Source organism: Pan troglodytes, chromosome 10 (genome assembly GCF_028858775.2).
Source record: "Pan troglodytes isolate AG18354 chromosome 10, NHGRI_mPanTro3-v2.0_pri, whole genome shotgun sequence".
Classification (NCBI taxonomy): Eukaryota; Metazoa; Chordata; class Mammalia; order Primates; family Hominidae; genus Pan; species Pan troglodytes.
The window spans coordinates 64,437,055-64,460,893 of record NC_072408.2 but is presented as its reverse complement, the minus strand read 5'-3'; the positions used below and the strand labels follow the sequence as shown (position 1 = coordinate 64,460,893).

Sequence of the window (23,839 nt, the reverse complement as noted above, 5' to 3'; positions counted from 1 at the left end):
CTCCTTGAGTTTTCAGGAAAGGTTTCACTGACACAAGAAGAGAGTAGGGTGGCAGAGCAGCATCGGGTTTGGTTTTCAATTCCCTTTTCTATCTCCACACGTGTTGGGTGAAATTCACAGGGTTGCCACACTCCCGTGGGTATATTTGGATTACGGATGAGAGCATAAGAAGGTGGGCTGTGGGATACATACAGTGGAGTGCTGCTGACTACAGCCCCCGTCATGTAAGAAAGCACGTCAGATTGCCATAGAAAAAGTTATGCTATTGTTGGAATAACTGAAGTTCATTCTAATTTAGTTTTTAAAATCATTCTGAAACTTTGTCCCCCCCACCGCATAGTAGTTGAAGGGTACTCCGTTTTCCCTTTTTCTGTCCTAACCAAGAAACAGAGCGTGCCTCAACTGTCCTGTGACCCCATCAGCTGCACAATTTGCCCTGCAGGCTGGAACCCAAGGTTACGCTTCAAACATTCCCAGACACCTACAAAGGTGTTTAGGTTGTTGCCCCAAACACTGAGAGGAACTGGCCAGGCCCTGAGCCAAATGCCTTAATCTCTCATCAACTCCATTCCCTGATCCTCGTGCTGCAGACCTCGCTAGGTAGAGCACCTCTTTCCCTAACTGCCTATATGGAGGAAATGGTGAAACCCAGTTTCTACCTAAGTTCTCGTAATAAATGCTTTGAACTGATCACCCTGGCATCTAGTGCTTCTTTCTTTGGGATTCCAACTGGTCCCATCTTGGGATGGCTTGGGGTACTCCCTTGTGGGAACTCCCCTGATGCCAGCACTGGCACCCCAGATGCCACTGCTGGGGTGACTCCAGCTGTGAATTCACTGGAAAAGAACACAGGTATTCCTGACTAGTTCTTTATGCTCCTTCAAAGGTCAGAGCTCAATTTCCTTGCACCTGATTTCTCATCCACAAAATGGTATTTATAACACCTCTGTGGAACTGTCCTCCAATACCCTTCTTCCTTTTTAAAAAACCATGCATTTGGCTGCCTGGAATGGAGAACATGTTTTCCACCCTCCCTTGCAGCTAGGTGTGGCCACGTAACTAAGTTCTGACCAAGCAGTGGAAGGCAAGAGTCCCATATGGCACTTTCAAGAAGTATTCTTAAAGAGCAAGGGCACATGCATTTCTATCCTGCCTGTCTTCTTTGTGACTAGAATTAAACACGATGCCTGGGGCTAAACAGTGATCTTAAACCATCAGGAGGAAGTGATATATTAAAAGGTAGAAGAGCCAAAAGATAGAAAGAACCTAGATCACTTATGCTAGAAGAGCTATTCATCATTTTGCACAGTTTACCTTCAGACTTTGTTCATAAGGGGGCAAGGGAGTGTGAGTTTTCTATCACAGGCAAACCCAATCCTGAGGGATTGACTTAATCTATCAACATTGCTGTGAGGATTTAAGGAGATAATATAAAATCCTTAGCAGTTTTTCTGGCATGAAGTCAGAGGGTAACTTTTTTTTTTCTCAAAAGTAATGAAATATTAAGGCTATTGAAACTTGGTTCTGAGAACACTGAAAGATATGGAAAGACCATAGAACCTGTTTCCACATTGGCCAGAATGGACTGACATTACATCTTTGAAGTCAGTCATAATCAGAATGTTTTTCACTGCTTCTAAATTGTATGCACTATTGGATAAAACTGGAACAGTACATGGCCAGGCACGGTGGCTCATGCCTGTAATCCCAGCACTCTGGGAGGCCGAGGCGGGTGGATCACGAGGTCAGGAGATCGAGACCATCCTGGCTAACATGGTGAAACCCCGTTTCTACTAAAAATACAAAAAAAAATGAGCCGGGCATGATGGCAGGTGCCTGTAGTCCCAGGTACTCGGGAGGCTGAGGCAAAAGAATGGTGTGAACCCAGGAGGCAGAGCTTGCAGTGAGCAGAGATCACGCCACTGCACTCCAGCCTGGGCGACAGAGAGAGATTCTGTCTCAAAAAAAAACAAAAAAATAAAAAAAAATAAAAAACTATAACAGTACTGACTCCATGTTAGAGAAAAGCTTGTTTGCTTGAATACAGTTTTTGCTTTTCCTGAGACTGTAGATTATTCATTAAAAACAGCCTCAGAAATACAGGACCTTCAGCAGACATAAAAGAAAAAACACTGACAAACAACTCTGGCAATGGGCTAAGTGGTTTGATAAGAATAGCCTGATGGTACCTGCAGAAGGTCATACAACATTGACCAAGAAAATAGTGATTGCCTGCCTGCCTGCCTGAGACTTCACATGTTTCATAAGAATGCTCTGATCAGCCAGGTACAGTGGTTCAGACTGGTGTTCCTAGCACTTCAGGAAGCTGAGGTAGGAGGATTGCTTGAGGCCAGGAGGATGAAACCAGCCTGTGCAAAAAAGCGAGACCCTGCCTATACACAAACAAAAATAATAATAATAATTAATAATAATAATAGCTAGGTATGGTGGTGCATGCCTGTCATCTTATCTACTCAGGAGGATCACTTGAGTCCAAGAGGTCAAGGCTGCACTGAGCCAAGATAACATCACTGCACTCCAGCCTGGGTGACAAAGTGAGACCCTGTATCTAAAAAGAGAGAGAGAAAAAAAGCTAAGGCTATTTTCAGGTTAGGTCAGGCCTAGTAACAAAAACTTTTTGTGAAATGCTTCGATCCTTGTTTGCCCTGCTCCTAATTTCCCTTAAAACCTCCCGGATCAGAGAGGTGGTCTTTGAAGATGAGTTCACAGCCTCCCTCGAGTTTTTGGCTTCCTGAATGTAGCTAACTTTCCCTTTCACCAACATTCGTCTCTAGACTTTTGGCTTTCAAGCAACAAGTGGCCTAGATCTGGGTTTGGTTACAAATTTTGGCAAGCCCAGCCAGAAGCCGTGTGCTCTGGGCTGTTTGCACCCTGTCAGCTCCCAACAGACAAAGCAATTGGTCACAGCTTCATACCAGGACTAACTCATCCATATTGTTGGGAGGACTTCTTGGTTCCCAAGAGGTGGAGCAATTGATGGCGGCAGCAGGTCAGGGCTAACTCACTCACATTACCAGAGGTTAGCGGCAAATGCTCCGTGGCACTGGCTACTCATGGCAGAAGGGAACTGCAGAGACAGCCCCAAAGTCTGCCAAAGAGAGGCTGCCAAAACTCTTTCTACTTCAGGGAAACTTCCTCCTTTCCCCCATTCAGTACTGACTGCCTACTTTTGCTTTTAGTTGGTGAAAGGAAACTAGCTTTATTTTTTTTATTTTTATTTTTTTTGAGATGGAGTCTCGCTCTGTCGCCCAGGCTGGCGTGCAGTGGCGCAATCTCGGCTCACTGCAAACTCTGCCTCCTGGGTTCATGCCATTCTCCTGCCTCAGCATCCTAGGAGTAGCTGGGACTACAGGCGCCCACCACCATGCCCGGCTAATTTTTGTATTTTTAGTAGAGACGGGGTTTCACCTTGTTAGCCAGGATGGTCTCCATCTCCTGACCTCATGATCCGCCCGCCTTGGCCTCCCAAAGTGCTGGGAAACTAGCTTTTTGGATGAGCTGATGAGCTGTACAACCGGGTAAGTCTACTGGGGTGCAAAGTAGTAGTCCACTTTCTTTACCATTTGGGCCTTTGGACCATTTGTGGTACCACTGGTAGAAGAAATGACTCATAGTGACTCCATACCAGTCTCTTCCTTTGTGAAAGCCTGGGCTGGAAAAGTGCTTCATTTGTTTTGGTTGTGTTTTGTTTGTGTCCACCATGGGAAGTTTTTTTCATCAATCCCCTCTCAGAGCCCACTGTGGTTCATATTGGCTGACTGGTAAGCCTACAGTGATAACCCTATGACAAAAAAGATAATCTACTGCAATAAGGTGTGGCCAATGTATGTGATACATGAGGAAGATAGGTGGCCATTACATGGTTCTTTGAATTTAATGTTATACAGCTTGAACATTTCAATCTGAAATCAGGAAATTGGGACTGCATACCTTATATTCAAGCTTTTATGTTGGTACATAATAAGCATGCTTCCCAGAAAGGTTGCTGGCTGATGGTGCAAACAGGACCATATCAGGTAAAATCTCCTCACTCTCCATTACCTGAGGAGGAAAAGAAGGGGATAGGATAATCTTGCCAACTATAAACCCTCCACAGGCAAATGATGCTGAGGCTTTGCAGGTGCCTGTCCCATTGCAGCCTGCTCTGGTGCCTGTGCAGGCTCCCATGGAGGCCCCAGCTGCAGTACCAGCACAGTACCCTGAGTTGCCCCATCTCTGCCCCCTCCACCAGAGGATTATCCAGATAATACAGACTTACAGGGTGTGGTGGCCCCTCCTCATTTTAAAGGTAGCCAAGAAATAGGCTCCCCTTTTAAGACCTGACAAGGCAACTAAATTTGACCACAGCGTACACCCTCATGCGGCAGAACAATTTCTGTTATGCAAATTCCCCCCTAGAGGATTAAATGCACAGGGCCATACTCCTGGGCTATTTTGGTTATTCACCATTTTCTATCTTTGACTAAGTAAATTGAAAAATATTCAAGTCCATCCTATAGGGATGATCCATAGGAGATGACTGAAATATTCACCAGTATTTTTTCTACTCATCATTCCACAATAGCAGGTGTACAAGCATTATTAAATTTTATGATGAAAGGGGATTATTTTTAGACAAGACTAATGATGGAGCCAGAAGGCTATACCAGGAAGACCCTGCTGGGTCCTCCAACCTCCCAGAGGCAATTTCCTTAGTGAAACGCAAATGAAACCTTAATAATGAGGTTATATCTTGACTGTAGGATTACTCCTAAGAAAGGGAGTACCTAAGCAGCGAAGCCTCAATAAAAAACATCCATGACCTCTGGTAGGAGGCCAGTGAAAACCCAGCCGCTTGGTTGGAACAAGTGTATCAGGCTTACAGAAAATATTCAGATATTGATCCAGAGGCTCTGGAACATGTTTGGGTCATAAATATAACTTTCATCAACCAAAGTGCTTCTGACATTAACAGAAAATTAGAAAAGCAGGTAGGGACTGTTGGAATGAACTCTTCCCAGTTTACAGATATTGCTTACAAAGACTTCAATGCTAGAGAAACAAGAAAAGCTAGACAGGCAACCATTTTCATGGAGACTGTTCAAAAAGGTGGAAGAATGAGGGCTGAAATAGAAAGGAATCCCTAGACAAGGACCAGTGTGCCTACAGTGGGGAAATCTGGACATGAGAAGTATGCCCCCCAAAGCTACAGAGAAAAGATGGTAATAAAAAAGACAAGGGAGAGGAAAAGGGAAATATATGCCAAAGAAGGAGATGGTGGAGCAGGATTGTGACTCTGATGAAGACTGATGGGGCACAGGGACTCCGCCTGATTTAACAGAGCAACAATAATTTCCCTACAGGAGCCCTGGGTACAAGCGACAGTGGGGAACAAAATGACTGGCTTATTGGTTGATACTGTAGCAATGTTTCCAGCCAAGGCTGGAGTCACTGGGAAGTTACAACAGAGACTCTTTCTTAAGCCCTAAGAATATAAATTGAGGGATATAAGATTGAGGTATAGCTTTCTGTATATGCCACATTGCCCTATTCCATTGTTGGGCCAAGATTTGTTATGTAAATTAAATGCCCAAGTCACTTTTGCTCCTGAGAAACAACATCTAAGAATCCAGGTATCACCCAAACATGTCCTATGCCTACAGACACTGGTGATTCAGCCAGAGAAAAGAACTCAAGAACCATTCCCGCTGGAAGTCTACAACAGAGGGAGTAGCACTGTTTCGGAAGACAAGGGAACCTGAACTAGCAGTCAAAGCTCAGCCTGTGCACGTTGAATTTAAAAAAGCATTAATTCCACATAAAAACAACACTGCTTAAAAGGTAAAGAATTAGAAGTCATACAGGGGGATTACACAGGTTTCTAAAGCACAGACTTATTCAATCATGACAGTCTCAATACAATACCACTATCTTGCCAGTGAAGAAACCAAACTCCAATTAGTATCAATTTGTGCAAATTTGAGAGCTATTAATGACATCGTTCAACATACCCACCCAATCGTGGCTAACCCATATACCCCACTTACAGCTACCCCAGGGGATTATGGCTGGTTCTCAGCATAGGAATTAAAAGATGCTTTTGTTTAGTGTCTACTAATTGAGGAGAAAGCCCAGTTGTTTTTGCACTTGAATGGCAAGATCTGGAGACTAGGGCAAACTTCCAAAACTGCTAGACTGTACTGCCCAAATATTTAAGTATTCCTTTACCATTTTTGAAAAAAATCTTACTAAAAGATTTGAGAAGCTTGCAATTAAACAGGGGAATACTATTACAATGCATGGGTAATTTACTCATTGCTAGCCCCACTTATGAAGACTGTTTATACCAGTTTTTGTTTGATTGTTTTGAAACAAGGTCTCACTCTGCCACCCATGCTAGAGTGCAGTGGTGTGATCATGGGTCACTGCAGCCTTGCCCTCCTAGGCTCAAGCGAGCTTCCCACCTTAGCCTCCCAAGTAGCTGGGACTGCATGTGTGTACCACTGCACATGGCTAATTTTTAAAATTTATTTGTTGTAGAGATGGAGTCTCACAGTGTTGTCCAGGCTGGCCTTGAACTTTTGTGCTTAAGCGATCCTTCAACTGTGGCCTCCCAAAGTGTCTGGATTACAGGCGTGAGCCACCGCACCTGGCCAATACTAGTTTTAAACAGCCTGGTGGAATTGGATCATAAAGTGTCTCTTTGCAAATATGCAAAGAGCAGGTAGTCTATTCAGGGGTTTGCCTGCAATAAGGTAGGCAGAGTCTGATGCCTGACAGGTAACAAGCAATAGCCACTATCAAGGCTCTCAAAAATCAGATAACTAAAAGGAGTCTTAGGTATAGTTGGCTTTTGTCACCTTTGATCCCTAATTTTGGTCTCCTAGTAAAGCACTTATCTGAGGCATTTAAAATGTCAGAGTCAGAACCTTTATATTAGACAGTGGAATGCCAACAGTCATTCAATAACATTAAAGAAAAACTAAGGAAATTCTTTATGGGCCCCCAAGATGTTTACCCTAAGATAGTTACCTTGAATTTCACCCTGACCATGTAAATTGATGGCTTATCTTCACAGGCATGGAACAAGAGACATAAGTCATCCCTCTTCTCACCTGAGACAAATGCATATCTGATTGCTCCCCCTGCCTGTTTATCTTATGTAAAAATGCAGATTCATTGAACTAGATGAATGTTTAAGTGACTGTTCCCCTACCCTCTTACATGTGAAGGCTAATCAAAGACTCAAAAGAATGCAACTGCTTGCCTCTTATCTACCCATACCCTTTTAAAAATGTATCTTCCTCTTTCAATACCTGGCCTTTTCCCTTTAAATATTGGGATCCCAAGACCCTCTTTGGAAAAAGCATGAAACACAATGTTTCCTGTGGATCTACGTTCTTTCCTGGGCATGTCCTCAACCTCAGCAAATAAACCTAAAATGATCAGGACTCACCTTGGTTATTTTTCTTTAGTTTACATTTCCTAAGCTACAGACCTGTGCAGCACATGACTATACTGAATACTGTGGGCAACTTCAACATGATGGTATCTGTGTCTCCAAATGTCTCAACAAAGAAAAGGTACAGTAAACATATGGTTTGAAAGATAAAAGTGGTATGCCTCTAAAGGGCACTATAGCATTATAGTATTTATATGTCTTTGTCCAGGGTTCCTGGCTCATAACTTCTATAAGCCCTCATTATAGTCTTGTTATAGTGCTGGGACACTTTAGGCTCAGAAAACAGACTCTCTCTGTCTCTGACTTTCTCCTGCCCTCCTTTCACCTGCCGAAGGCAGGACTCTGCACATCATAAGATCCTCATTCCAGAGAGGGTCCTGCCCATCCTTAGGAGGTGGGAATGCTGCACAGAGAGGCCAAGAAGAATCTGGATAAGCCTTGGTGGGTTTTCGCATCTCAGACAACTAGTGTTAGATCATCCCTTCCAGTCCAGTTGTATTTGTACATGGTTGTCAATCATGTCTACCCAATGATGTCTCCATTGAAGGCTCAAGAGGACAGGGTTCAGGGAGCTTCCGGAAAGCTGAACACGTGGAGGCTGACAAAACTCTTCCCTATGCCAGGAGGGTGGCACACCCCAACTCCACAGAAGCTCCTAGGTTAGGGACCCCTCCAGACTCACCCTATGTATCTCTTCATCTGGCTGTTTATTTGTATCATGTAAAATACCCTTTGTAATAAACCAGTAAACATAAGTGTTTCCCTGAGTTGTGTGAGCACTCTAGCAAATTAATCAAACACAAAGAAGAGGTCATAGGAACCCTAACTTGAAGCTGGTGGGTCAGATGTTCTAGAGACCTGGACTTGCTATCTTGGGAAGGAGGGGACAGTCTTCGGAGACTGAGCCTACAACCTGTGGGATCTGATGCTATCTCCAGGTAGGCGGTGTCACAACTGAACTGGAGGACACCTAGCTGGTGTCCCCTCCAGAACTGCTTGCTTGCTTGGTGTGTGGGGAGAAATTCCCCTGTATGTGGTCATAGAAGTCTCCCATGTTGATGGTTGCTGTGGTGTGAGAGCAGAAGAAAAACACATTGGAGGTGGTTTTTCCACACACAGGCACTTACTATGAATGGAGCTTGCAGGACTGGAAGTTGCTCTGGGTGAGTCAGGGAGTGTGTGTTGCGTGCAGGTGAAAGCCTAGGACATTACTGCACACTGTTGTGGACTTTATAAACAGTGGACACTAAGGCTACACTAAATTTGTTAAAATATTGTTCTTTCTTCAGTAAATTAACCTTAGGTTTCTGTATCTCTTTCACTTTATAAACGTTTTAATTTTTTAAACTTTTTGACTCTTGTAATAACGCTTAATTTAAAACACAACTGTACAGCTTTTCTTTATAAGCTTTTTTCTATTTAAAAAAATGTTTTTATTTTTAAACTTTTCTGTTAAAAATTAAGACATAAACACACACATTAGCTCAGGCCCAAACAGGGTCAGGATCATCAATATCACTGTCTTCCACGTGTTGTCCCACTGGAAGGTCTTCAGGGGCAGTAACACGTATGAAGCTGCCGCGTCTTATGGTAACAATGCTTCCTTCTGGGATATTTCCTGAAGGATCTTGGCTGAATCTGCTTTTCAGTCAGCTTCGTTTTTGGAAAGCAGAGGCCGGGCATGGTGGCTCACACCTGTAATCCCCATACTTTGGGAGGACAAGGTAGAAGGATCACATATAGCCAGGAGTTCAAGACCAGTTTAGACAACAGAGCAAGAACCTGTCTCTACAAAAAGTAAAGATAAAAAAATTAGTTGGGTGTGATAGTGTGCATCTGTTGTCCAGCTACTTGGGGGACTGAGGTGAGAGGATGGCATGAGCCCAGTTCAACACTTTAGTGAGCTATGATTATGCCGCTGCAGTCCAGCCTGGGCAACAGAGCGAGACTCTGTCTCAAAAACAAAACAAAACTAGAAAGAGTACACTCTAAAATAATAATAAAAGTATTGTAAACACATAAACCAGTAACAGTCATTTATGATCATTATCAAGTATTGTGTACTGTATGTAACTCTCCAAGCTATACTCTTATACACTGGCAACTCAGGTTTGCTTATACCAGGACCACCACAAACATGTGAGTCATGCGTTGTGCTACCATGTTATGATAGTTACTATGCCACTAGGTCACAGAAATTGCTTAGCTCTGTTATAATCTATGGAACCACCTTCCTATATGCAGTCTGTTGTTGGCTGAAATATCGTTATGCAGCCCGTGACTGTGCATTGGCATTTGTCCACTTGGTCTTCAGCCTAGCTTTGTACTTTGTCTTTGACATTTTGGCTTCCACTGCAATTTACTTCAGGCTTAGACTCCTTGAGGATCTCTCCAAACCTGCCATGGTCTGTTTCTTGCCACCAGTCCCTAGCTGCACATTCTTAGGGCAGCTGCCCCAGCTTAGTCTGATTTATGGGGCCCCTTATCTCATAACTTTTAGAATCTTGACCAAGTCAGGCTACCCGGCAGGAGGAAATGTCAAAGGCAGAGGCAAAAGTGGCCCTCTCACATTATCTGTATCTCCAGGGTCTTCCTTTGCATGGTCTCCTTTCCTTCCACCCTCAAGTCCATTCCTCTCCTGTTTCTCTCCGCCCCTCCAGGTTTCCTCCTTTAACCGCATCACCTAGAGTCATCTTCACCGTGCAAAGTGGTTTTGTTCAAACTAATGTATTAACACTCAACTCAGTGCAGTTGCCCTTTGAATGATCACACCCAGGAGACTTTTTTCTAATTAGTGTTCACCTTGACTGTACTATATTTCAGTGTTGATCATTTTGTCCTTTGGCTCAGATAGCTGTAAACTGCCTTCTATTTCACTGATTCATCATTCTCTCATCTTCCTTTCCCATCTTCAAATATGGACATTTCTTAAAGGTCATTCTCTGTTCCTCATTTTTTTTCAAAAACTTTCAATAAAATATACGTAATAAAATGTACCTTAACCCTGTTCAAATGTACACTTCATTCATGTTGAACATATTCGCATTGTTGTGCGACCAGTCTCCAGAACTTTTCCTCTTGCAAAACTGAAATTCTTACACCCGTAAAACAACTCCCTATTTGCCCTTCCCCCAGCCCCTGACAATCACTCTTCTACTTTCTGTCTCTATGAATCTGACTACTCTAGCAACCTCATGTAAGTAGAATAATACAGTATTTGTCTTTTGACTGGCTTTTTCACTGAGTCTAATGTGATGGTTAATTTTATGTGTCAACTTGGCTGAGCCACCATACCCATACATTTGGCCAACATTATTCTGGGTGTTTCTGTGAAGGTGTTTTTTGGATGAGATTAACATTTAAATCAATGGACTCTAAGTAAAGCAGATTACCCTCCGTAATGTGGGTGGACCTCATCCAATTAGGTGAAGACCTTACTAGAGCGAAGACTGACTTCCCCTGAACAAGGAGTTGTGCCAGCAGACTGCCTTTGGCCTTGAACCATAACTCTTCCCTAGGTCTCCAGCCTGCCAGCCAATACAATCAGATTTTCACTCACCAGTCCTCCACAACTGCATGAGCTAATTCTTTAAGCCTCTTTTTCGCTCTGTGTAGACACACACACACACACACACACACACACACACACCCTGCTGGTTGTTTCTCTGGAGAACCCTAATACAAATAATAGCCTCAGGGCTCATCCATGTCGTAGCATGTGTCAGAACTTCCTTCCAAGACTGAATCATATTCCATTGTATGTATATACCACACTTTATCCACTCATCTGTCAATAGACACTTGGGTTGCTTCTACCTTTTGGCTGTTGCGAATAATGCTGTTATAAACACAGGTGTGCAAAAATGTCTTCAAGACACTGCTTTTACTTCTGTTGTTTACAAACCCAGACGTGAAATTGTTGGATCATATGGTAATTCTATTTTTAATTTTTTTTCATAGCGGCTACACCATTTTACATTCCCACCAGCCATGTACAAAAGTTCTAATTTCTCTATATCCTTGCCATCATTTATTTTTTGTTTTGCTCCTTTTGGGTTGAGGTTTTTTCTTTCTTTTTTTTTTTTTGAGACAGGGTCTTGCTCTGTCACCCAGGCTGGAGTGCAGTGGTGCAATTATAGCTCACTACATCCTTGAACTCCTGGGCTCACACAATCCTCCTACCTCAGCCTCTTGGGTAGCTGGGACTACAGGTGTGTGCCACGATTCCCCCCTAATTTTTTTTAAATTTTTTGCAGAGATCTGGTCTCACTATGTTACACAGGATGGTCTTGAACACCTGCCCTCAAGTTATCCTCTCGCTTCAGCTTCCCAAAGTGCTGGAATTGCAAGTATAAGCCACTGTGCCTGGCTGTGTGTGTGTGTGTGTGTGTGTGTCTGTGTGTGTAATAGTAGCCATCCCAATGGATTGCAGTGGTACCTCATCGTGGCTTTGAGTTGCATTTTCCCAGTGACTGGGATGTCGAGCATCTTTTCGTGTGCCTGTGGGCCATTTCCACATCTTTTTTGGAGAAATATCTATTTAAGTATTTTGCCCATTTTTTTAATCAGATTGTTTTCATGTTGCTGAGATATAGAAGTTCTTTATATATTCTGGTTATTAACCCCTTATCAGATAGATGATTTACAAATACTTGCTGCCATTCTGTAGGTTGCCTTTTCACTCTGTTGATCCTGTCCTTCAATGCACAGAAGTTGTAACTTTTGTTGTTGTCCAATTCATCTATTTTTATGTTATTTTACAAATCCCTCAACTCATCATCAATTTTTTTGTTGCCTGTGCTTTTTGGTGTCATAGCCAAGGAATCATTGCCAAATGCAATGTCATAAAGCTTTTCCCCTGTTTTCTTCTACCAGTTTTATAATTTTATAGCTTTTAACTTTAATTTTTAATTTTAACTTCATTTTAACTTTAGAAAATCCATCAAGTTAATTTGGATATATTGTATAAGACAAGGATCCTACTTCATTCTTTTATATGTGGATACCTCCTTCTTTTTGGAAACTTTTCCTTTCAGTAATCTTACTACCTCCACAGCTTTAGTTTAGATGTTTTTTTTTGTTGTTGTTGTTTCCCAGGGGTGATCAAATCCATATATCCAGCTTTTACCACCTTCCTGAGTTCTAGTCCCCCCATTTTCAAACACCACTGAAAATTTAGTTTGACTAAGTACATTATGTGAAGAAACACCATGTCCCACCCCCACTATGGTGTGGCTTAATGAGCTAAAGTAATATATCAAGATAGGCATAATAATCCAAGAAACTGGGGTTCAGAGAAGTAAATATTATTAGGGTGCATCTTGCGCTGTTCCAGAGTGAGGCATATAGGGTTTTGGGGACAGAACAATCTATTCTCTAATAATGTTTTCTCTTATAGCACAGGCACACTTCATGAGCCTTTCCCACTACCTAGGTGTTCCAGTTTGGATGTGGTTTGTTTGGCCTAAGTCTCATGTTGAAATCTGATTTCCAGTGTTGGAGGTGGCATCTGGTGGGCAATGTTTGGACCATGGGGGTACATCCCTCATGAAAGGCTTGCTGCCCTTATGGCAGAAGTGACTCAGTTCTCACTCTTAGTTCCCGAGAGAATTGCTTGTTGAAAACAAACTTGTACCTCCTACATGCTCTCCTTCTAGAAGAGGATCTAAGGAAATTTATAATAAAAGCAGAGGAACGCTGAAACCAAACCCAATTCATATCAGTAATAGCTACCATTTGTTAAGCTTCCACAATGACATGTTAGATGTTAAGCCCTTTATGTTACCAGGATTATCTCATTTATCTCATAAGAATTCTAGAACATAGGTCCTATTATTATCTTTATTTTATTCGTGAGAAAAGCAGAGACTCAGAAGGCTTAAGTCATAGGCCAAGGTCATCCAGCCAGTTGAATGGTGGAGTGGGGAATATCTGGATCCAGGCAGTCAGACTTTTTTTTTTTTTTTTTTTTTTTTTTGAGACGGAGTCTCACTCTGTCGCCCAGGCTGGAGTGCAGTGCTGTGATCTCGACTCACTGCAAGCTCCGCCTCCCAGGTTCACGCCATTCTCCTGCCTCAGCCTCCCAAGTAGCTGGGACTACAGGCGCCCACCACCACGCCCGGCTATTTTTTTTTTTTTTTTTTTTTTTTTGTATTTTTAGTAGAGACGGGGTTTCACCGTGTTAGCCAGGATGGTCTCGATCTCCAGACCTCGTGATCTGCCCGCCAGGCAGTCAGACTTTATTAGAATATGCACTTAAAATTAGTAAGAAGGAATGAGAACAACAACAACAAAATTAAAAAACGCTTGCCGAAGAAAACTAAAACAATGTACAATATTTAGCCCTGAGATCACTAGCAGTGAAGGCAAAGAAGAATGCATAATGGGTTTCTATAGCTCTCACTGTCCGGTTATAGAAAATATTTCTACATTAGTACAAGCACTTTTCTTCCTAAGCCCTGAGTTTTGAGAGTTTATCAAGAAGGCCTCTGAGTTCATTCAATTAATGGCATCATCTAAGGCTGTTTAATAACAAATGCAGAGGTAGTCCACATAAGGAACTTTTGCCTTTACCTTTGAGACAAAGCCCAGGGCCTCACGTTAGGAGTACAGCTCTCTAAATATAAGCCTCCAGGGCAGAAGCGAGGGGAGGATGGAGGGACACAATGCAGATTTACAGCCTGGTGGGTACGGCCTTTGTCCTCTCCATGTCTATTGTCACTCTTGAGGTCCAAGCCTCTACTGCACTGCCTGGTTTACTGCACAACCCAACTTGGCTGCTTGCTTCTGGTCTCTCCCCACCAAACCATCCTTCACACTGCTTCCGGCTTAATATTTCCAAGACACTGCATTTGCAAATCCACTCCTCTGTTTAAAAATGTTTCAGTGACTTGCAACTTGTCTACAGTGTGAAGTATAAATTTATTAGCTTGTTGTTTAAAGCCTTCTACAACCAGACCCCGACCGACCTTCACGTCCTATTGAGAGGTGACAGCCTGCTGGCAGCCCTCGCAGCCCTGGCTCGCTCTTGGCGCCTCCTCGGCCTTGGCACCCACTCTGGCCGCGCTTGAGGAGCCCCTCAGCCCGCAGCTGCACTGTAGGAGCCCCTTTCTGGGCTGGCCAAGGCCGGAGCCAGCTCCCTCAGCTTGCAGGGAGGTGTGGAGGGAGAGGCGCAGGCGGGAACCGGGGCTGTGCTCGGCGCTTGCGGGCCAGCGCGAGTTCCCGGTGGGCGTGGGCTCGGCGGGCCCCGCACTCGGAGCGGCCGGCCCGCCAGCCCCGGGCAGTGAGGGGTTTAGTACCTGGGCCTGCAGCTGCCGTGCTCCATTTCTCGCCGGGCCTTAGCTGCCTCCCCGCGGGGCAGGGCTCGGGACCTGCAGCCCACCATGACTGAGCAGCCCGCCATGACTGAGCCGCCCGCCGGCGCCCCAGTCATGGGCTCCTATGCGGCCGGAGCCTCCCCGACGAGCGCCGCCCCCTAATCCACGGTGCCCAGTCCCATCAACCCCCAAAGGGCTGAGGAGTGCCGGTGCACAGCGCGGGATTGGCAGGCAGCTCCACCTGCTGCCCCCTGCCGCATCCACTTGGTGAAGCCAGCTGAGTTCCTAAGTCTAGTGGGGACTTGGAGAAACTTTATGTCTAGCTGAGGGATTGTAAATACACCAATCGGCACTCTGTATCTAGCTCAAGGTTTGTAAACACACCAATCAGCACCCTGTGTCTAGCTCAGGGTTTGTGAATGAACCAATGGGCACTCTGTATCTAGTTAATCTGGTGGGGACTTGGAGAACCTTTGTCTAGCTAAGGGATTGTGAATGCACCAATCGGCACTCTGTATCTAGCTCAAAGTTTGTAAATGCACCAATCAGCACTCTGTGTCTAGCTCACGGTTTGTAAATACACCAATCGACACTCTGTATCTAGCTAATCTAGTGGTGACCTGGAGAACTTTTGTGTCTAGCTCAGGGATTATAAACGCACCAATCAGCACCCTGTCAAAACGGATCAATCAGCTCTGTAAAACAGACCAATGAGCTCTCTGTAAAATGGACCAATCAGCAGGAAGTGGGTGGGGCCAGAGAAGAGAATAAACACAGGCTGCCCTAAGCCAGCAGCGGAAACTCACTGGGATTCGCTTACCACAGTATGGGAGCTTTGTTCTTTTTGTTTTTTAGGTCTGCACTGCCTTTACGAGCTGTAACACTCACTGCAAATGTCTGTAGCTTCACTCCTGAAGCTAGTGCAGAGCACGAACCCACCGGGGTGAACGAGCAACTCCAGTACATGCCGTCTTAAAAGCTGTAACACTCAGGCGAAGGTCTGCAGCTTCACTCCTGAGCCAGCAAGACCACAAACCCACCAGAAGGAAAAAACTCCGAACCCATCGGAACATCTGAGGGAACAAACTCCAGACACACCGCCTTTAAAAAGTAACACCGCGAGGGTCTGCAGCTTCAGTCTTGCGTTAGTGAGACCAAGAACCCATCAATTACTGGACACACTATCAACTTTGTTTCTCCAAGGGTGCTTCTTAAACTGGATGATTCACACCCTAGGAGTGTGTGTGTGTGTAGGATGGGGTTTGAAGCAGTAGGGTAAAAAACCTAGCATACGTTCTATTCCAGAGGTGTCAATTTACCAGACAACAGTTATTTTAAAACCTTTTTTATGCAAAAACATAGGGTGGAATGCAACATTTTTATGGGCCTGTGGGCCATTCGTATACATCTTTGGAGAAATGGCTATTTAAGTACTCTGCCCATTAATTCTAAACTTAAAACTAAGACTTCAAAGATCCTCTAAGGATTTTGCTGGGCCACATCCCATAGACCCTGAAGGGTATTACTTACTCGCCCTCTCCAAACTGCCGAAGTCGGAAGCAGGTGACAAAAAAGCTGACCCTGGAATCACCTTTTGTAAATTTTCCACCTCCAAGCTTTTCGATAGTTTGTAACACTGGCTCCTCTCCCCGAAAGCCTTTCTTTCAAGTCCCAGCAACTCTCCCTGACCCTGCTGGGAAGGCGCACCAATTACCTGTCATTCCAGGAAAGCTTATAGCATAAGATGATCCCATTGGTCATCTCCCAGAACCAGACTTTCTGAAAAGTCCTTAAGGACCAGCTAGTCCAATCCCTCACTGAATAAAGGAGAAGCAAAGTCTAGGGAGGTGAGGTGATTCGTTGTCCTCCTAATTAGCAGGTGAGCTCCTGGCAGGGCTGGGGTTTCATCTTCTGGGCTCTCTGCAAGGTCGTGCCCGGCACGGGCCAGGAACAATTTCATAAACTCGTCATCTAGACGGCCTTTGACTGACACCATCTCTCCGTGTGGAGGAGCCGCTGGGGTGTGCGCGGCAGGTGTCGTCCGTTTCAGAGGTAAAATAACCCAGCTGCAGACCTCCAGAGGCCGACTAGAGCCGGGGTCAGAAAACAGGTTTTCCCCCTCGGGGACAGCGCCCAGGGCACGGGCATTAGAACATCGGCTGATGTTTCATCTGGTCAGGGAACCATCCAGCGCTTAGTACACCTGGCGCTAATCGGCGGGGATTAATCTCACACCCCGCAGCTGGCGGAAAGCAACGGGAGGAGGCACCTAGCCCTGGGGTTGAGATCCCAGTTCCCGCGTGCGCAAACCACGCCCCTGTAGATTCTGGCTGCTGCGTGTTCGCGCGCGTCCCGGAGTGCGCATGCGCAGCGGCGGGGGTTGTTCCGGCAGCCTTTCACTGAGGGGATCCGCCAGTTTCAAACTGAGTGGCGTTTGCCCTGATTCCCGGGGCCTGACTTTCAGCGTAGCAATTCTGCCGGCGAAGAAGGTGAGCGCAGTGCTGTGTGGCAGCAGAGCTCCTTAGGACGAGGAGCAGCGGGACGAGGAAGGGCAGACTGGTGAAATCGCAAACTGGGCGTCTGTTCCGGCGCCGGACCCCTGCTTGCAAAGGTGGGTGGCCCGTCCGGAGCGGGAAAACATTCCGGAAGTGGAGGGCCGGGCCAGCGTGATTGACAAGCGGGAACCCCTGTGTGGGGACGGGTAGGCCTAGGAAGGTTGTGCTTGCGGTGGAACTGGGCGGTGCGCAGGAGTGGGCATTAACAGCAGCCGCGTGTCTGGGTCTTAGATTTGGCCCAGCTGTGTTGAGCTTTTCATGGATTATCTTACGTAGATAAGACACTGCAACAGTGAGTGAGCGCTTGTAACCCACCTGTCTCTTACAGAAACTGAGCCCCAGCGATGCTAACTTTAGCAAGGATACAGCTGGGATCCTAAACTTGGCAATCAGAGCCCAGAGCCGATAAAGTTAGCTGCATGAGTCCAGCTTCCCCCAGGGCGGGAATCGAGGCGGAGCAGGGTACAGTACGGAGGCCAGGGATGAGTGCAGTTGACCAGATTGTTGACGGAAGTGTCATAAAAATGGACTTAAATGCTGATAAGCAGCTGGTTGGGTTCCACACAGGGTGCGAGCTCAGGATGCACGTTGGAGGGGACACAGGGCCAGAGCAAGGTGGGAATGCGGGTATTATGGGCCAGGCCATCCTCCAGCTGGTGGAGCACCGCAGCACTGCAGTGTGTGGCCCTGGCTTAACAGCAGTGCGGAAAAGCTTTTCTCTTGGGACTGTGGTGCTTTCCAGGTGTGTGAAGTTAAAACATTTTAGGGCCATACGGTAGATAGTACCTGCCACATAGTTGTCTTGGTAAGCCCCGGCTGCCATGACAAAATACCATAAACTGGGTGGCTTAGACACAGAAATGTGTTTTCTCACAGTCCCAGAGGCTTGGGATGTCCAAGATCAATGTGGGGAGGACATAACTGAGCCCACAACAATAGTCTGTACTCAGTAATGAGTGATAATTGGGGACTGAAGAAAATGAACGCGTTAAGAACTAATATGTTCCTGAAGTGCTTTCACAACTCTAACCTCGTTTTATGAGCGTGAGCTTTGCTGTCCTGGTGTGTGCCTTGGCACTGGGAGGTAATGGTTGTCCTCCACACAGCCAACCTGAAGAGGGCTGAACAAGTCACTGCAAATGTTTTTAATAGGGTTTAGTGAATCCGTTATACTCAGATTTATCTAAACCTCTATGATTTAGCCTGTGCTGCTTCTGGAATAATGAGATCCATAATTACCACTGATGGGGAAGTGAAATAATACTTACGTTTCTTCTGTATTGTTTAGTGTTGTCATTCTAGAGTTTGGTAACCAAGTCTGTCTTTTTTATCCCACTTATCCTGGTGGGAGGAAAAGTGAGGAGATAGAAAGTTTCAGGTGGCTTGGGGGTCTGGCACATGTGGTTCAAATCCTGAGTTCAAGCACTTGCTGAGTGACCTTGGGCAAGTCATATAAGGTTACTGAGTCTCAGTTTCTTTCTCTATAAAATAGAGCTTATAAAAATACCACACAAGGTTTTTGTGGGGTTATCTGAAAACGGTTTGAAACCATTAAAGAACTGGCCATTTAACTAATAGGTATTCAAGTCATGGGACCTCCGTTACCCAGCCTCGGAAGAGAAACCTTTACTTACAGCCCCGATGTCTGGCTGGCTACTCATTCGTTCATCAGATTTTTGTTGAATGCCTATGAGGTGTTGAAGCACCTAGTTCTGAGTCCTGGAGCCAGAGAAGAGCAAGACAGACAAGGTTCCTCTATTTATGGAACGTATATTCCAGTGAGGAAGAATAAATAGGTTCAGATGGTGCTAAGAGCTATGAATAAATTAGATACAGAGTAATGTGATTTTTAAAAAGTGACTTAGAGCAAGCTAGGGGGTGAGGAGTGGGGGTGGTGTTTGACCACTGTCCAGCGGCCAGACAGCCGGAGAGGCTTCTCTGAGGAGGTGAGCCAAAGCCTGGATATTGAGGAGGACTCCTTCTCCAGGCCAAGGGGAGCAGCAAGTGCAAGGCCCGAGCTGAGTAGATGAGGCTGGGAGCCTGACCAGTCTCAGGCTGAGCAGTGCTCTGTCTTGAGAGGAGCTGCTGGTCAGCTTTTTGTCTTGGGATTCAGAACGAGGAGACATGAAGACTTTTTACTTGGCAGTGGGAGCTGAAGCTGAAAGGTCCAGGAGCTGATGAGGCCACGTGTAAGCGAAAGTTCGGGATAAGCAGAAACCGAGTGCGCTGAGGGAGTGAGATTGTGGCTGTATCCGGCACCTGGCTGAGCAGGAGAGTGAACCCCGTGGGTGTGTGTTTGCTGGTGACGTTCCTGGAGCTGTCTTGAAGTCCGAGCCGCCTTGCAGCTCTAGTCTGCTTCTGTTTTTGGCTTTCCCAGATAGTTTCAATTCTTACTCTCAGTTTGTGAACCTCCCTTCACTTATGCTGGATATCTCTTGCAACCGGATGAGCTTCACTAAAGCACAGTCATTTGGACCTGGATTCGAATCCCTGGTTTTCCACTTTTTAGCTGTGACTTATTTAATTTCTGTAAGCATCAGTATCCAGTAGCTGTATCCTTATAGTGTTGTACAGATTAAATGAGATAATAAAAGCAAAAGACCACTGTAGAGTGTTTAACACATAGGAGGTACTCAAAAATTTGTTAGGTACCTTTCTTCCCCTTTCCTTCATGTGTTAAAGCTTTTTCAGTACATACCTCTCTCTCAGGATTGAATTGTAAATCATGTTTTTTAATTACCCTTCTTGTAATAATTCCTCTACCTCTGTAGTCATGTTTTTCTTTTTTCATTTTTTCTTATCCCCGGAATGGCTAACAAAACAGCCAAATACACCTCTGTAAAGACAGAGGGTAAAATAATGCTAGTTCTGTGAGTTCTCTCTTCTTGTGCAAATCCATAAACTGCCACCAATCTGTAGTCATTTTAATTGCCCCTAAACCGAAGAGCATCGTGGCAACTACCTTTCCCCTCGTAAATAGAGTGACACTATCACTAGTCTTATTGAAGCCAAAGTTATAAAGATGGGCTCTCGATCTACTAATATTAGTAAAATGGGTTTGGGACTTACTAACGTTTGTGCTTAGAAGAGACAGACCTGGCAAAGAGCTTGGAAAAGTGAGTTCCAAAGAGAGAGGTGTGGGAACCAGGATGGAAGAGTCAGGCCTCCAGATAGCGTTTACCTCTCCTTTCTTCCTTGAATCACTGTCTCAGAGATAATTAGGTTCAGAAGAGGAGAAAAAAAAAGATGACGTCAACGTGGAGCAGAGTTTTTCTTAGACCTTAGCCTAGCAAGGAAAGAAAAATGCCTGGTCTCAGTACTGGGAAGCTGTTTCAGCCAGAGGTCCGTGGCTGTGAAGAGAGCTCTCCTGTCTGGAGCCAAACAGAAAGCTCATAGGTCTTGAGGCCAGAAAAGTTAGTAGGTGGCGGCTCTAGTTGGTGCTGGAAATGGAGGCCAGGATGAACTAAGAAGCAAACTAAAGATACTTGTAAGATAAGGACATGTAGGCCGGGTGCGGTGGCTCACGCCTGTAATCCCAGCAGTTCGGGAGGCCGAGGCGGGCGGATCACGAGGTCAGGAGATCGAGACCATCCTGGCTAACACGGTGAAACCCCGTCTCTACCAAAAAAAAAAAAAAAAAAATTAGCCAGCTGTGGTGGCGGGCGCCTGTAGTCCCAGCTACTCGGAAGGCTGAGGCAGGAGAATGGTGTGAACCCAGGAGGCAGAGCTTGCAGTGAGCCGAGATCGCGCCACTGCACTCCAGCCTGGGCGACAGAGTGAGACTCTGTCTCGGGAAAAAAAAAAAAAAAAAAAAAAAGGACGTGTATGTTAACTTGCGCTATCCAAACAAGCTGTGCTTATGGTCCTCTGCCTGTGCGTCATGATTTTCCAGGACTTCACAACGGGATAAAGTGAAGTAGCTTCGGCTTGTGAATGTGCATTTCAGAGGCGTGGGAGAAGAAAGCTGCAAAAGTCATTATAAGCAATACCCTTGATCTTAGGGGTGCTGGTCTTTGAGAAGAGAGCTCTAAGCCTTTTGTAGAGGCATTAGAAAGGTATCGGAGCCACGGTGAAATGCAGGGGAGATTGGGTTTAGGGGCTTTCCTGGTCTGCATTCTGCTACAGCCGTTAAATGCCGCTAGATGGAGTGCGTGATTCTGGTATGGCCCCATGACCTGCGAAGGATGGAGAGAACATGGTCTCTGCTTCCCAGAAAAATGTACAACTCAAGGAGAAATTTGGTAACAAGTGTGGAGACTGCTCTTAAATAATGCTCCAGATTTCAAGCCACTTCTTCCTGGACCATGAGAGAGCTCCCTAATGTTGTATTTATTTTTCCTAGGTCCATGGCTAATGAAACACAGAAGGTTGGTGCCATCCATTTTCCTTTTCCCTTCACGCCCTATTCCATCCAGGAAGACTTCATGGCAGAGCTGTACCGGGTTTTGGAGGCTGGCAAGATTGGGATATTTGAAAGTCCAACTGGCACTGTGAGTGTGAACAGTGAGAGATACTGAAAAGGACAACTTAACGGCAGCCATGCTAGCTTTTCCTGTTTGCCCATCCAGAGATTTTCATAGTTTGAAGTTGGGCAGAGTAGTCTCTCAGTTTATCTTTCTGAGTAGTAGTCACTTCCTCTATTAAAGTCTTTTTTTTTTTTTTTTTTTTTTTTTTTGAGACGGAGTCTCGCTGTGACGCCCAGGCTGGAATGCAGTGGGACGATCTCGGCTCACTGCAAGCTCCGCCTCCCAGGTTCACGCCATTCTCCTGCCTCAGCCTCCCGAGTTGCTGGGACTACAGGTGCCCGCCGCCACACCCGGCTAATTTTTGTAGTTTTAATACAGACGGGGTTTCACCGTGTTAGCCAGGATGGTCTCAGTCTCCTGACCTTGTGATCCGCCCGCTTCGGCCTCCCAAAGTGCTAGGATTGCAGGCATGAGCCACCGTGCCCAGCCTAAAGTCTTAAACATAGCTCTGTGGTCTGAGAAAGTCATTGGTGCCTACCTATTACGGTAGATGAGACGGCTTTCTTACCAACTCTTTTCCCTCCCTTTCCCCATCCTTCAAATATAATTCTAAGTTTTAGTCTCTGCTGAGTGAACCAGTGTGTTATGATTATGTTTTGAACATAATTTTGTCTTGAATAATATGTCTTAATATTCTGTTTTTCTAGAGTTAATAATTGCGTTTTTAAAGTTAGTTTAGTTTTTAATATACCTATGCCAGTTCCTCCCACATCATCCAGTGGCCTCTCAATATGATTTTCCATACAGATAACTCCTGTCTTAGTCGGCCAGGACTGCCATAGTAAAATACCGTAGACTGGGTGACTTAACAGGAATTTATTTTCTCACCATTCTGGAGGCTGGAAAGTTGAAGATCCAGATTCTGGCAGGGTGCTGGTTCTGGGCGGGGGGTCTCTTCCTGGCTTGCAGATGGCTGCGTTCTTACTGTGGAGCACGAAAAGAGGAGGAGGAGAAAAACAAATCTTTGGTGTCTCTTTCTCTTTTATGAGGACAAGGGCTGCTCCCTTATGGCTGCTCCCTTATGATCTCCTTTACCCTTGAAGGCCAGATCTGTAGTACAGTCACATGGTGGGGTTAGGATTTCAACATATGTTTGTTTGTTAAGATGGGCAGTCTCACTATGTGGCCCAGGCTGGTCTCGAACTCAACCGATCCTCCCCTGTCAGCCTCCCAAGTACCTGGTGGCTGGTAAGATCCAAGATTACCGGTGCACACCACCATACACAGCTTCTTTTGTTTTGTTTTTGTTCTTTAAAAACATTTTTTTAACATGCATTTTGGTGGGGATACAATTCAGTCCACAGCAGTGACCAATTCCATTTTTACCTTGGAGCCCTCCTGGAATCCTCCATCCTTTCCCTGTCATTTGAATTAGTTGCTCCTCAGACTGACTTGACAGATTTCAGCATGAGTGTTAGTGGGGACAGACGGCCGCACCCACACTGCATCAGGGTATATGTCCGTTTGGAGGCTTTCCTCAAACGTCTAGCAGCCCTGGACTGCCTGTGTATGCTGAAGAAGAGGGCACAGAAAGGCTGAGTCTGCAGGGCAGGCTGGCTGTGGCTGCCAGGCTGCGCTCCTTTGTTGGGGGCCTCCAGTTGCCAGCACATCTGTGGGATTTTCCCTAGAGTCTTCGGTCTCTCCAGAGCAGGTGCCTCTGAGCTCTGGCCCAGCAGGTACAGGGGCTGAAGCCCAATAGCCGGTCTTCCGGGAGGTGGTCTGGGGAAGGGGATCCAGGTGGAGAGTCCCCCTCAGTGCCTGCTTTCAGCCTGGCCCTCCTCCCCCTCCCTCTTGCCTCCTCAATCTGCTGGTTGCCTCCAGGGCTCTCCTAGCTCAGCTTCCACTTAGAGCCCACTTCCTGTCTTCTGCAAGGAGCAGGAGCAGGGATTGCAACCTGGGGATCTAATTGTTCTTGAAAAGAATTTCAACCCGTCCCTTTGTTTTCAGTGGCCTGCCATGTTCCTACCACTTCCTGAGTCT

At 45.6% G+C, this 23,839-nt stretch overlaps 1 protein-coding gene across 43 annotated transcripts in view; it reads left to right on the top strand.

Annotated features, from left to right (window-relative positions):
• The window catches only part of DDX11 (DEAD/H-box helicase 11), a 62,659-nt gene that overhangs the window by 14,512 nt on the left and 24,308 nt on the right, over window positions 1-23,839 (top strand). For 10 of the 43 annotated variants that reach the window (XR_010148329.1, XM_063786769.1, XM_063786773.1 and 7 more), the window contains 2 exons: window positions 15,634-17,389; window positions 21,676-21,823. Coding sequence is in view for 29 of the 43 variants with exons in the window: in XM_063786769.1 (XP_063642839.1) it covers window positions 21,680-21,823 (144 nt within the window). In the remaining 14 variants the exon portion in view is untranslated. Of the gene's footprint in view, window positions 1-15,633; window positions 17,390-17,475; window positions 18,076-21,675; window positions 21,824-23,839 lie in introns of those variants that run through there. The other 33 variants (XM_063786775.1, XM_054664388.2, XM_063786778.1 and 30 more) reach the window with 25 other exon arrangements.